The sequence below is a fragment of the Apis mellifera genome, linkage group LG1 (genome assembly GCF_003254395.2).
Source record: "Apis mellifera strain DH4 linkage group LG1, Amel_HAv3.1, whole genome shotgun sequence".
NCBI lineage: Eukaryota > Metazoa > Arthropoda > Insecta > Hymenoptera > Apidae > Apis > Apis mellifera.
The window spans coordinates 20,625,915-20,640,330 of NC_037638.1; the positions used below are offsets into that span (position 1 = coordinate 20,625,915).

Below are 14,416 nucleotides of genomic sequence, written 5' to 3' on the forward strand. Positions count from 1 at the left end.
AGGGAACTCCCTGATACTGTTAACATCTGGTTATCATCCCGTGTTTGAATAAATGATAGAAATTAACATTTTAGATGTTGTCACAAATAAATCTTTTTTTTTTCTGATTTTTTTTAAATTTCAAAATTGGTACCGTTTTTATTAATTATAATAATAAATATATAAACATAATATAATTAAATTATTTTTCTAAAAAAATTAATCAAATATACATAATTATTTTAATATTTTCATTTTAATATATAAATATTATAATTATTGCAATTAAAAGATGTAAAAAAAATAATGCTACTACTATACAATAGTATTGTTATTTTTATTTCACATACATATATAGTTTTTTACTAATTATAATAATGTTATATTATTATATAGCTGTAAAAAATTAAAATAAAATAAGATGTAAAATAAAAATTTAAATATTTTAAATATAAAATATTTTTTATAATTTTTCTTTCAAAAAATTATGCTGCACATAAAAAAATAAAAATGAAATAATTAATATAAATATAGAAGAAATATAATATTATTATTATTAACTAGAATAGTTAACTAGTTCTTATATTGAACTATAATTGATTCGTTGTATTCTTATTTATTATGATATTAAAGATTGCTGTAAATATTTTATAAAATTGAAGGAATTTAAAATTAATTATAATAATTTGATTACTTATATTGAAAAAAGAATCTATATTGAGGAATATTAGAATGTTGGATTTATTCTTATTATATATAAAAAAATAGACAAATATATGTTTGTTGGTATATAATTCTGATCTTTTGTAATCAGTGTTACCAATAATCTAAAAATTACTGAAGTTAACATCTTTCAGTGAAAATACTGCCATGCAATCTTTTTTCACTATTATATCATAAACCATAATTTAAACATTATATATTGTATAACAAGAGGAAGAAATAATTAATTTTACGTTATTATATTCATAAAAATTATTGAAATAGTAAGTATTTATTTTTTTGAACAATTACAAACGTGTAATATCGTGTATTATACATAATAATTATTTGCAGTCTCAAGCATAATATTGATTATCAAGATATTACAAAATGAAAATAGGAAAAAGACATTTCGAAATCGCTACAAAATGGTAAATATTTAATTTATTCTTCAATAATTTTATTTTACTTAATATATCAATTAAAATTTATTTCTAAAATTTTAAATATCTATTTATTAGGTTAAATTTAATAGTTATATAATATAATTTATATATTTGTTATATATATCAATTATATATTTGTTAATTTTATTATACTGTATTAAGTTTGTTTTTATAAATCATCATATATTTTGTAAATTATAATAAATATGATTTTTTATGAATTAGGATTCCATCTTTAATGGTTTATACAGGAGCGGCTGGTTTAGCAATGGTTTTTGTCACAGATTGGAAAGTAATAGCTGGATATATACCCTTTTATGGAAACAAATTTAAGGATTAATATTATTTTAATATATTCTTTAATAAAATATATTAGCAAATGATCATAGAAATTAAAGCCAACATATAAATTAATAGTAATAATAATAATAATAATCATAATAATGTAATCATAATAAAGTATAATATATAATTATTGAATATATTATTTATTAAATACATACATTAAAATACAACTATTATTACAAATATTATCTACAAACTTTTTATAATAGATTTAATTATATTTTATTTTTGATAGTTTTGCTTCTTTTTCTCTAAGTTTTTCATATAATATATTTGCTTCTTCTTCAGCTTGCTTTTTTGCAACAAAATCAACATATTGTTTGAAATAAAATCTGAATATATAAAACAATGTTAATTATTATATATGTTTCTATTATTAGTTAATAATAAATAACATAATTATACTTACTTATAAGTAGCAAAACAACCTAGAATACCAACTGTTATACAACTTATTTTGATTATAGGATGCAAAATAAAAAATTTATTTTTGATCATGGTACATATCCTTTAAAATAAAAAATAGTTTTAATTATTATGGTAATAATGAAATATTTTTTTTATAGTATTTCATTCTTAAAATTTAATAATTTAGATGTGGATATTTATGGTAAATGAATAGATTCCAAAAATATAAGTTTTAATATCAAGAAATTTTTTGTTAAAAATTATATTTAAATATTTAAATATAATTCAATATTAATTTATTAATTTATCATTTAAATAGAATTAATAAAATTAAAACAACTCTTAAGTATAAGTCAAACATAAATCAAACTTAATTTCAACAAATATAAATTTGATTAATAATTAATATTTCATTTAGAAAAAATACAGAAAACTAAAAATCTATAGATTATTAGTCTCTAGAATATATATTAAAATATGTGTGTCAATTGTGTTTTAACATAAAAAAAAAAATAAATTTAAAATTATGTTAATGATATGTGATTATTAATTTATTTTGATAAAATAGAAATATAAAATATAAATTTAAATTAAATCTTAGATATCATTACATAAAACAAAAAAATATAGCTTAATTATTTATTTTTAATATTATTTCATTTGTTTTTTCATAATATAAAAAACTTACTTTATTTAAGTCTGTATTGGAAAAATTCTTTTCAGCAAATTGTTTCAATGGCTGGTTCCAAATATAATAACCAGTGATAGCACCAAATATTGCAACTATATAACCTTCACGACGAGGTATACGAGAAAATGCCATTATAAATATAATAATTATAATATAATTCTTATAATTATATTTTACGTAAATATAAAATTTTAATTCACAATTTTAATTATTTTTAATGAAAATATAAGTATGAGATAACTTTACTTTCTAATAAAAATTATAAATGTAACTACTAAATTTATACTATAAAATCCAATTGTATTTCAAATATGCAATAACCGTTAATTGTTCGATATTAAAACTGCGATTTAACATGCACAAGTTAGATCACATAGTATATATATATATATATATATATATATATATATATATATATATATATAGAACGTATAGAATAATATAATAACATCATATATCATATATTTTGAATTATAATTTTTTATGAAAATATATGATAATCATAATTTCGATATTTCAACATATTGTTATACACTATAATATTTGTACATTGTAATATTTCAAAATCACAATTTGAATATCAAAACTATTATATATTCGAAATGTTTATATCCGATATTAAAAATGCGTTTTCACATATTTTGCAACACATTTAAATATGACTTAAGATTTATAAAAGAAAATCAAAAAGTTCCGATATACATATCTAAAAAATTTGATATCATTGATATAATATAATGATATTAAATTACATGAAAATGTTTAAGAAAAAAAATAATATAAAAATACATAAATGTATTAATAAATGTAGAAATTATTTTTATTATGCATTCAACTTTTTTTTAATAATTAACAAGACTCTATAAAATAAATATAAGAATTTATCAATTGCATAACTAATTTTAAAAAATTTTATATTTGTATATAAATACATAATATAATAATATATGTAAATATATAAATTACGAAAAATAAAAGTTTCCTAAATAATATTAGTATTAAAAACTTCATTCAATAATATTTTTTCCAGAGAAAAAATTATATAAAAACTATATTTTTTATTAATATCAATAATTTTTATTATTTATTATTAAATTATACAATAATGTAAAATATAATAATACAGTAATTATAAAAATTTATAAAAATTATTACACAAAATTATTAAAATTTAAAATTATTAATTATTTAAATTTTACCAATAAATTTATAAAATTTATTATATGTATCTAATTGAATTTTAAAAATTTCTTGCATTGAAATAGATAATGTTCGAGATAATAATGCAATTCCATGTTGATCACATATACTAATTAAGTGATATATACAATTTTGTAAAGAAATCTAAAATGAAATAATATATACAGATTATTTTTATTTAATTATAATAATAGTTATATATATAAAATTATATATCTGTTCCAAAAACAAATATTTTTAATGATTACTTAAGCATTTACAATTCAAGATTTTTATATGAATATCATATTAATTATTTTATACAAATATTTAAGCTAAAAAAATTTTAAAATTAAATAGAGGAAAAAAAAATAACAAATATTGATACTAATAATTATAAATATTGATACTAATATATTGATACTAATAATTAAATATAAAGAATATACATTAATAATATATTAATATATCAAAAATAAAAAAAATTTGAATGTTTATGTAGGCAAATATAAGATATTATGTTCCTAAATAAAATATGTTCTAAAAATATTTACCTTAACAAAACTTGCTATTGAATTTTCTGAAAATAATTTCAATAAATCTGCTACTATATAGGGACTTATTCGAATCATATCTTTCTTTAATTTTGTTAAAGACTTTGTAAATCTGTATATAAAATATAATAATTTAAAATATATACATATATATATTTATATTAAATAAAAAATATTTTACTTACTTTTCAATATCTAATGCAAGACATTTGAATATATGTTCATCAGATTTATTAATAATATCTTTGGATTTATATGTAAAAATATTTAATATTTGTCTATATAATATCAATAATAAAGGTATTCTATCTCTAATTAGATTTATTCTTACTTTTAGCAATACATTGCATAATGCTAATATATCATTACAGATTAATATTGTATTTTCTTCTAATGATTTTAAACTAAAAATTATACTCATATCAATAACATATCCAGGAAGATATAAATGTTTTGTAACAAGAATATTTTGAATTAATTTCAATAAACTTGGTAAAAATTTTTCTGGTATATTTGTAGTTTGTATTGTTTGAATTAAATTATTTATAGCTATTAAACGTAATTTATTGCGATCATTAGACATATCTATTTTTAAGATAGTATTCCATATAATACAAATATTTTCCAAATTTTTTTCTTGTGTATTCAAAAGAGTTTTTACCTGTAATAAATTAAATTAGTTATTAATAAATTTCAATAAATTAAATATTTTTGTTGACAATGAAATTAGATTATTAAACAAATATATAATATACAAAATACATAAAATATATAATATACAAATATATAATAGTTTATATAAATTAAAAAATTATATATATTTTTTGTGACATAATTCATAAATTTTTTTATTAATTTAGTATATATTTATTGTATAATATATACTAAATTAATATAATATTATAATATATATAATATTATATATAATTATTATATTAAACATACCAATTGATTATGTAATTCTTCAATAAATTCAGAAAATTCTTTTGGCTCACTTAATTCTAACAATGGTAAAAGCACATCTACAAACGGATATTTAAATAAAGTATACCATATTATTTTTATAGTCTGATTGTAATTTGTAATTTGAAATATCTTTTTATTACGTAATATAATAATCATAAGTTGTAAACCATTTTGCAATAATTCATTTGAAATTTTATTATTTTTATCATTCTGTAATTAAAAACTCCATTATATATTATGTAATTTTTAATATAAAATTTTATTAATTAAATTATATTTACCACAAATATATCTTGAATCATTGATTCTGCTATATTTTTTAATTTTTCATCAATATTATCATTTTTAATACTAATTTTTAATATTAGACATAATGTTTTCATATGATCCAAATTTTTTGTTTCAAAATATATAGTTTTTATCATAATTTTAATTAATTTCTGTTCTGCTTTTTTAATTATTATTTTTTGATTAATATTTAATTTTGGCTTAATACTTTCCATAGATTCTAATAAAAAAAACATATTTTTATTGGAACTAATTGAAGATTTTATATACTTTTTCACATTTTTATATGAACAATTTTTAAGAAATAATTCCAATGGTTTTTTAAATATTCTATTTTGTGACAGAAATGGTAATAATAAAGAAGGTTCTATATATTGAAATATATCAATGCTAGATCTTTCTAAGAGATCTAAAAATAAAAAAAATTTTATATATTAATAATCTTTGATTAAATATCTATATAACTATAATATACAAAATGTGAATATATTCGTGGAATACTTTAAATTTTAAACTAAAATAAACACAAATGTTGATATGAAAAAATATTGGTCTATTGAAATTCATTTATTAAATTATAAGAAATTAAATTTTGCAAAAGCAAGATAAATATATAAAAAAATAGATATAATAGAAATAAAAATAGTTCTAGAGCTCATTTCATAATACAAATATTAATTATTATAAATTAATATATTAAATTATAAATAATTACATAAATAAAAACTTTACTTTAATCAATATTTTTATATATATTTAGGTTTTATATTTGTTTTGATTTCTAAAATAGACTTTCTAAAGATATTTCACGAATATATTAGTATTCTGTATATAAATATAAAAGATACCTGAAAACATAGTATTACACAAAAGAACTATTTCATTATTTTCATTACATTCCATTCGAAGTGTAAATAAGAACATAAATATGATCAATTTTAAATTAGTACTCAGGAACATTATTGGTAAATGAAGTAATACTTCTAAATATATTTGAATTTTACATAAAAATATATTTTGTATTTGTACCCATTTATTTACTAGCAATTCCTCTTTTATAGATATTAATATATTATTTATTCTTTCACATTCGATAATTTCAGCATCAAGTAGACATTCCTGAATAGATAAATAAAGATTATTTAATTTTATATATAATATTTAAATATTGATTAAATATTTATATATAAATTTATTATACATACTGCATTAAAACATTTACTAATAGATTTTGTTGTACTTTCTGTTATTAAATATCCAATTTGTGTAAAAACACAAGTTAATATAAATATTATCAATCTTTTATTTTCTTGTAAATTATTTTTATGTAATATCTTTACCCATTTATTAAAATTATCCATATTAGAAGTCATATCTGCTAATAATAAATGTATGACTTTTAACATTTGTTCATTATTTAAAAATGGTATTATTTCTGTATCAAATTTTAATATGAAGTGCCAACAATATTCTAAACCACCTATTAAATCATTAAACATCACAAAAGATATATTTTGAGACATTTTAATTCGTTGTAAAATAAGCTTATTCTGAAATCAAAATATATGTAAATATAATTTCTATATGATTTTAATAAAATAAAAAAAGAAAACTAAATTTTTATAAATTATTTTTATAAAAAAATAAAAAAATTTTAATAACATACCATACTATTCTTACATTTCTCATTTCCAAATTCTTTAACTTTTTTTATCAATTGTTGCCACTGACATTCTGATATTGATAATACTAAATTTTCTGAAGTAGTATTTGATATATAATAATTTAACATTCTTTGTGTTTCATTCCATGAATATATTGCAGTTAATAGTATTATAATTTTTTCATCACAATTTAATTGCAATATTTCAATGATCAATAGTGATAGCACATTTTTTAGATCATTGAAAGCAATTAAAAATTTTTGATATGAAATAAATGTTTCATTATATTCAAAAATACATATACCATTTAAAAATGTAATAAATAATTCAACTATTGCTCGAAATAATAAAATATTTTCACCTATAATAAAATATTAAAATATATATAAATAATATATAAAAATCAATAATAATTCCATTATTATTTATAATTATTATTCTTACCATTCTTGTTATTAGATTGAAGTATTTGCAAGAAATCTGTTTTTAAATGATATGTCAATGTTTTTAATATACTTATACTTTGTGAATTTGTTATATTATTTATTGCTTTTATTAAATTTTGTTTGAATTCATTTGAAAAAAACATGTCATTTTCCATAATTGATACGTGATTTGAATTATCTTTTAAAACTATTAATATTGCTGAAATTAATTTTTCTTCCTGTTTTAGATGTATAGAAGCATCCAAAATAGAAATCATTAAATCTTTATATTTTAGTTTTGATTTTTCTACAAATATTTTTTTAAATATATTTTGAATTCTCTTCTCAATTAAAAGAGGATTAAAATGACAAAATTGCATTAAGAGATCATAATCTGTATTATTCATAGTTTTGCTTTCTAAAATATCATCAATTATATTTTGACAATAACTAAACAATGTGACATCATTTACTTTATTATTAAAATTAAATGTTACATCATTTAAACATTTTAAAAGAGTACTTAAAATCTTTTTTCTATATATTCCAGAACATTCAATTAATTTTCTTAATATTACATCTAATATAATAGTATTTGATTTGAATGTACTAATTGCTACACGAAAGAAAAAATTAAATATCATTAAATTGCTCTGCAAATCTTTTATTTTTGCATTTTGTATCAAAATAGATATATTTTTTATTATATTTTCATTTATTAGAAATTCTTCACTTGGAATATATTTTCTTTCAAATATTAGTTGCTGAATACATTTATGTGTTATTGCACCTAATCTATTACTATTATCAGTACAGGTGTGATCAATTATAATACACAAAGGATATAAAATATCATTTATAAATATAACCTTTAAAATATCTTTCTTAGTAAAAGCAGATTTATAAATTTGTATTAAATTTTCTATAACATTAATTATTGTATTATATGCTGTTAATATTAGTTCATTACTTTTGTTAATTAATGAAATTTTTATACCATCTATCGAAGGTTTTTTAATATTAAAAGCATTTTTAAAAATATTATTTACACATTCTAATAAGGACTTTATTAAAAATCCTAAATCTTCTGGTTTACTAATAAAATATTGTTGAATCCCATTATTAGAAGTTAATAAACTACAGCATTCAAAAATATCTTTATATACATATTTTATATCTTTCTGAAATGTTTCAATTACTGTTTTTATTAATATTTTTATTATATTTGTCTTAATATTCAAATATTTAGTTTTCAAACAATTTTTTAATGAATTCCAAATTTTCTGATCCATAGGATGTATACTACAAAGCCACTGTAGAATATGGTCATTTTTATGTATTATTGGTATGTCAATAGCACAAAACGCATTTTCTGCTAATTTTAAACGTTTGGGTAAAGGTTCTTCATTTGTGTTTAAACGTTTTAATAATTCTATTAAATAAAAAAATATATTTATAATAGCAAATATTTAAAGGTTATATTTTCATTCACGTGTTAACTTACCTACTGATAAAGACATTTCAAATATTTTTATATCTCACAATAATATATTCAGTTTTCAATATATTTCAATAATTTTTCAATAAGATATTTTAATACATTATTTGTACAATTAAAATATAAATGTTGTAATTTTATTTTTATTAGCAGAATTTACTATTTTCTATCTTTTTTTGTATAATATTACTCTCCATATCAGTTTGCATATTCCGTGTTATTATAAACACAGCTTCCAGTATATCTATGAAATAGCGTCAATAAGCTAAATTTCTTTATTTATCTCCTTTTTCTAATTTATGAATAAAATATACTTTATCAAGAATTTATAAAAAAAAATGTTCTAATTTTATTTTTTTAAAAATATTTATTTGAGAATATTGAAATGAACCTATATACAAATATTTCAAAGTGAAAAAAAATATCGAAAAAATTTGGAAGAGAAAATTTCTCAAAAAGAAAAGAAAAAGAAAAAAAATAAAAAATACTAATTTGATATATTAGTAAAATATAAAAGAAATATTAAAATAATATATATAATATTTATTTAGAATAATATAATAATATGTATTTAGAATAAAAAAAGTTTAAAATTCGGTTTCATTTAAATACAAAATATAGATAATATTTGTTTAAAAAATATATTTGTATTAATTTAATTTTTATTTACATTCTACTTATTAACTTACTATATATTTAATTCAATACAACAATGAAAAAGATATTTTAGATATATAAATATATAAGACAAGAAGTATTGTCATTGTAATTGTTAAAGATTTTTTAATTTTATTTTCAGATATATCAATATATTATTTTAAATTTATTTTTATTTAATAAAAAATAATTTCATTTTTTGAAATTATTATAATTACATATATAATTTTTGTGCTGATAGAAATACTTTTAGAAATATTATAATAAAAATATACTATAATATACTATATGTATTATAAAATATATATATATATATATATATATATATATATATATATATATATACAATTTTTTTATATTGGTATCTTTTTTACTTTTAAATCAATCATAATTGAATGCTTCTTATCTGAAATTGATGCAATTTAAATATTTCATGATTTAATTCTATAATATATATCTATCAAATTAAATAAAAAAATAATATAATTCTTTTTTAAATATATAATATCACATTTATGATATATTATTATTTTATTATTATCAAATTATTAACATAAAAAAATTTTCTATTATTTTAAATTCATTATTATGAGATTGCATTCTTATTTTTTATACTATGTAATATTTTCTTGTTGTAATAAATTATCAGATTCATTCTCAATTGTTGTTGATGTAACAAATATATTATGTTCTGTAGTTTGTTCAGAATGTAATGTATTATATGCTGCAACAATATATATTTATATTGTAATATCATTATAATTAATTTTATGAATATTTTATAATAAATATTTACTTGTGCCATGATGAAATGATTTTATACATAATATCATCAACATGCCAAATATTGCAGAAATACCACAAACATAAACTAAAACATCTCTGTAGTAATTTTTACAATCAACCCAACAGTTTCTGAGAAAATAAAAAAAATATTAGCTTTATTTTGTTTCTTTCTTAAATAATTTAAATCTTATTAATTTCATACTAACAAATATTGAATAAGCATAACTGCTAAACCATTACAAAGTTTATCTGTAAAACTCATAATACCATATACAAATGCACCATTATCTATGTTTTGACCTATAAAATCTGCAGTAATACCCAGACTAGTCACTAACATAACAGAACCAGCAGATCCTACAATAAAAGAAATTATTTATTCTCTTAAATTCAATTTAAAGAATTTTAAAAAATTATATAATTATACCTAATATTAAAAATACTAGATAGATTTGATATCTTATGTATGTTAAATCATTACCAAATTGTATCCAAATACAAGCACATACACCTAATACAACTCCAAAACAATATGAAATTTTTCTACCTAGTTTTGTATTCAATCTTTCTATAATTAAAGACATTACAAAACTACTTAAATACATTATTAAAGGAATTATAGCTAAAGATGTAGCTGGCATATTTAATGATATATGTAAATACAAAGGTACATAAATTTGTGATAAGTTTATAAACAAACGAGTAGACATATATATACAAGCTACTTGATATAATTGAATATCTTTTAATATTAATGATATTGTTCTTGAACTTCTATTCATTAAACCTAAAATGAATATAATAAAATAGATTAAATAATAAATTTTAAATTTTAAATAAATAATATAATATAATATATAATATATAATATATAATATATAATATATAATAATATAATATATAAATATAAAATTATTTTTACCATTAGAATTATTAAGATTTTCTTTGACAAAAATATGAAATAAAAAGGAAGTTATAGTTCCTATTCCAATTCCAATAAATACAACTTCTTGAAATTTTGTTGTATCATCAGGACCAATTTGAGAATTAGAATCTTTAGAATTTGTTATATGTAATATTGCCCATGTAATACAATAAACAAAAACATTTGAAAGAACTGTGAAACTATATCTAAATAAAATATTCAAAATTATTCAAAACATATAATTTATTTATGTAATTTAAAATTCTTTTAATAATTAAAAGATACCTAATTGCGATGAGTTCTGTTCTTTCATATTCAATGTATGTAAATTCAGGAACTAATGATAAATGAGATATTTGTACTGCAGCCCAACCAAATTGAAAAATTATAACAAATGCTGCATAATAAATTAATTGAGCCCATTCATGAGCTGTTTCACATCCAATACAACGAGAAAATATAAAAGGAAATGCAAATAATATACATAAAGTACCTAAAAATTATATATATTAAATTATATATAATAAATATTTTTATTTAATAATTATATATTTTTATTTAATAAAATATATGTACCTATTAAATGCCATGTTTTTCTTTTTCCATATTTACATAACCAAAAGTCATTATTTTTATCAGAATAAAAACCAACAAAAGGAGTAGCTAAAGCATCTGCTATTTGACCAATAAATAAGATTACTCCAGCTAATGTTGGGTTAAATCCTAATACCAAATGAAAAAAAACTAATAAATATGTAAACCATATAGAAGCACAAATATCATTTAATACATGTCCTATTCCATATAACAACTTTAAAGAAAGAGGAAGATATTGTATTATTTCACTATAATCTTCAGTTATAATTTGTTCATTTTCCATTGTAATTAATGTAATACAATATTCTGTAATAAAAAATATAATTATATATATTTTAAAAAATACATTTTAATATTTCATACAATAATAATTATATAATTAATAATATATTCAAATATATATATATATAATTATTATTATAATATTATAAATTATTATATATATAATATTTAAAATTTATTAAAATATTATATATAAAATAATAGAGTATATTTTTAATATGATGGAAAATATTTGTTTTATTATTGTTTATTATTATAATTATAAAAGTTATAAATTATAAAGTATTTTAGTAAATTTAAGTATATATATTCAATAATTAATTTCAATTGTTTATATAGTAGTCACTAATCAAAAAATATTTATTATATAGGTACATAACCTATTATTGTCTATGATTTATCATATATAGTATATGATTTTATATACGTACGTTATGCGATTTTTATTCTTTCTAAATAATATAGTAATATATTTTAAAATTATGTATATAACAGTTTAAAATCTAAGTTCTTTATTTTAATATCATTAAATTTGATTACAATGTAAATTTAAGTATCCGAAAATAATTTTTTCATATATACATATATATATATATACATATATATCATTGCCGAATCATAATTAACTAATCAATAATTAAACTAATGTATTAGTTCATATAAATCAAAACTAATACAAATTTTAAAAAATTATTATATCCTATAAACATGAAATTTTATTATATTAATTACAAGCTATTGTACAATAATAAAATAACAAACAAATTTGAAACTTTTATAATATTAATAATATTAATAAATAAAAAGAGAAAAAAATAAAATATATATTAAAAAATAAGTTCAACAATAATATTAATATATTTTTATATATTTATATTTAACAGTTTTTTTAATATAATAAATATATTTTAAATAACAACTGATTAACTTTCTGTTTAACTTAAATGTATAATGCAATTCAAAAAATCTATTCTTGAAATTTATATTTAGCATATTCCTATGATTTTATTTATAATACATTATATTATACACTTAAATATATTGTTTTCATTTATTTTATCATATGATTTAAACACTTAAAGATGATCTTGAATTTATATAAAATTGATGTCCAGAAAGTAATAATGTAAGAAGATAGATACAAGCTGCAATCCAACAATTATATGCATTTTGTTTATAACCTCTATCTGCAGCACCATAAAATTCTGTAGTATCTTTGATATTTGCTTCAAATGGAACATCTTCTATTAAAGCTACACTTTTAGTATAAAAGAATATTCCCATCAGGAGCTGAAAAACAAATATATTTTTTTATAAATTTTTATAAAAATAAAGATATCAATTTTTTATATTTAATATAAAAAATTATTTATATTTAATATAGAATTGATTCAATTAAAGTGTGAAGATTTCTTACAAATTTATTAATTTATTTATAAATTAATAAATTTATTAAATTTATAAATAAAAATATAATTAAAATAATTTCATTAAATCAGAGTATAATCAATTTTTTTTCCTTCAAATAAAATTATAATTAAGAAAAAATGAGAATTAAATATATAAAAATCTTAGTGAAATTTTTTATATTTTCAATTTTATAATTCTTTCAAATATATTTTTATATTAAAACAATATTTAACTTACGAGTTGAAATATACCCCAAACAGATAATATCAGGCCACATAGGGCATATTTAGGTCCACATATCTTCATTTTTTGTAAAGTTATCTTTTATTATCGTTTATATAAAGTAACCTAAAAAAACGTCTATCAAGACTTGTAATTTGCTACACCCTTAATAATCATATGATTCTTATTGATGAGAAATTGTAGATATCGATATCTCGAAAGATTATATCCGGTATTTGAAAATTTGTGGTACATATTGATTAAGATAAAATATATTTTATTATGCTACTAATTATTAACATATTAATTATTATTAAGAAAAATTGACAATTTGAAATCAAAATAAATTCAAAATCAATATAATTTTGTTATTTTCTGTATTTTATAATAAT

General features: G+C 16.9%; 4 protein-coding genes and 1 long non-coding RNA gene across 5 annotated transcripts; 1 reads left to right on the forward strand and 4 right to left on the reverse strand.

The window, feature by feature from the left end:
- Positions 1-836: 836 nt before the first annotated feature.
- Positions 837-1,606, forward strand: Uqcr11 (ubiquinol-cytochrome c reductase, complex III subunit XI). The gene is made up of 3 exons (NM_001190814.1): positions 837-965; positions 1,036-1,112; positions 1,353-1,606. Exons 2-3 carry the CDS (start codon positions 1,072-1,074, stop codon positions 1,465-1,467), a joined length of 156 nt encoding a protein of 51 aa, NP_001177743.1. The 5' UTR covers positions 837-965; positions 1,036-1,071; the 3' UTR covers positions 1,468-1,606.
- Positions 1,607-1,728: 122 nt separating this feature from the next.
- LOC113219410 lies at positions 1,729-2,954 on the reverse strand. Its single transcript, XR_003306543.1, has 3 exons — positions 2,569-2,954; positions 1,882-1,980; positions 1,729-1,804 (listed from the first exon to the last, which is right to left on the reverse strand). It is a non-coding gene; the product is annotated as an uncharacterized LOC113219410 (long non-coding RNA).
- An 801-nt stretch (positions 2,955-3,755) lies between these two features.
- On the reverse strand, positions 3,756-9,213 carry LOC102656360. The gene is made up of 10 exons (XM_026446305.1): positions 9,152-9,213; positions 7,667-9,079; positions 7,225-7,583; positions 6,764-7,108; positions 6,407-6,677; positions 5,552-5,967; positions 5,250-5,480; positions 4,490-4,965; positions 4,305-4,416; positions 3,756-3,915 (listed from the first exon to the last, which is right to left on the reverse strand). Exons 1-10 carry the CDS (start codon positions 9,165-9,167, stop codon positions 3,760-3,762), a joined length of 3,795 nt encoding a protein of 1,264 aa, XP_026302090.1. The 5' UTR covers positions 9,168-9,213; the 3' UTR covers positions 3,756-3,759.
- Positions 9,214-10,314: 1,101 nt separating this feature from the next.
- On the reverse strand, positions 10,315-12,416 carry LOC551665 (major facilitator superfamily domain-containing protein 12). Its single transcript, XM_624054.6, has 7 exons — positions 12,090-12,416; positions 11,799-12,006; positions 11,511-11,719; positions 11,016-11,375; positions 10,795-10,945; positions 10,599-10,717; positions 10,315-10,526 (listed from the first exon to the last, which is right to left on the reverse strand). The coding sequence occupies exons 1-7, from the start codon at positions 12,391-12,393 to the stop codon at positions 10,417-10,419; spliced, it is 1,461 nt and encodes a 486-aa protein (XP_624057.3). The 5' UTR covers positions 12,394-12,416; the 3' UTR covers positions 10,315-10,416.
- An 823-nt stretch (positions 12,417-13,239) lies between these two features.
- On the reverse strand, positions 13,240-14,209 carry LOC725572 (ribonuclease kappa-B). The gene is made up of 2 exons (XM_001120479.4): positions 14,040-14,209; positions 13,240-13,682 (listed from the first exon to the last, which is right to left on the reverse strand). Exons 1-2 carry the CDS (start codon positions 14,106-14,108, stop codon positions 13,461-13,463), a joined length of 291 nt encoding a protein of 96 aa, XP_001120479.1. The 5' UTR covers positions 14,109-14,209; the 3' UTR covers positions 13,240-13,460.
- Between the last annotated feature and the right edge of the window lie 207 nt (positions 14,210-14,416).

What these genes read in the sequence shown, in the direction of transcription:
- Uqcr11 (NM_001190814.1), top strand. Translation starts at nt 1,072, where the DNA reads ATGAAAATAGGAAAAAGACATTTCGAAATCGCTACAAAATG. An exon ending in TTCGAAATCGCTACAAAATG is followed by an intron (nt 1,113 to 1,352) that starts GTAAATATTTAA and finishes TTTATGAATTAG; the next exon opens with GATTCCATCTTTAATGGTTT.
- LOC551665 (XM_624054.6), bottom strand. Translation starts at nt 12,393, where the DNA reads ATGGAAAATGAACAAATTATAACTGAAGATTATAGTGAAATAATACAA. An exon ending in AAAAACATGGCATTTAATAG is followed by an intron (nt 12,007 to 12,089) that starts GTACATATATTT and finishes TATAATTTTTAG; the next exon opens with GTACTTTATGTATATTATTT. An exon ending in ATCATTTCATCATGGCACAA is followed by an intron (nt 10,527 to 10,598) that starts GTAAATATTTAT and finishes ATATTGTTGCAG; the next exon opens with CATATAATACATTACATTCT.
- LOC102656360 (XM_026446305.1), bottom strand. An exon ending in TTAGTAAATGTTTTAATGCA is followed by an intron (nt 6,678 to 6,763) that starts GTATGTATAATA and finishes TTATCTATTCAG; the next exon opens with GAATGTCTACTTGATGCTGA. An exon ending in CTTGCATTAGATATTGAAAA is followed by an intron (nt 4,417 to 4,489) that starts GTAAGTAAAATA and finishes TTTTATATACAG; the next exon opens with ATTTACAAAGTCTTTAACAA.
- LOC725572 (XM_001120479.4), bottom strand. Translation starts at nt 14,108, where the DNA reads ATGAAGATATGTGGACCTAAATATGCCCTATGTGGCCTGATATTATCT. An exon ending in TTTGGGGTATATTTCAACTC is followed by an intron (nt 13,683 to 14,039) that starts GTAAGTTAAATA and finishes TTTGTTTTTCAG; the next exon opens with CTCCTGATGGGAATATTCTT.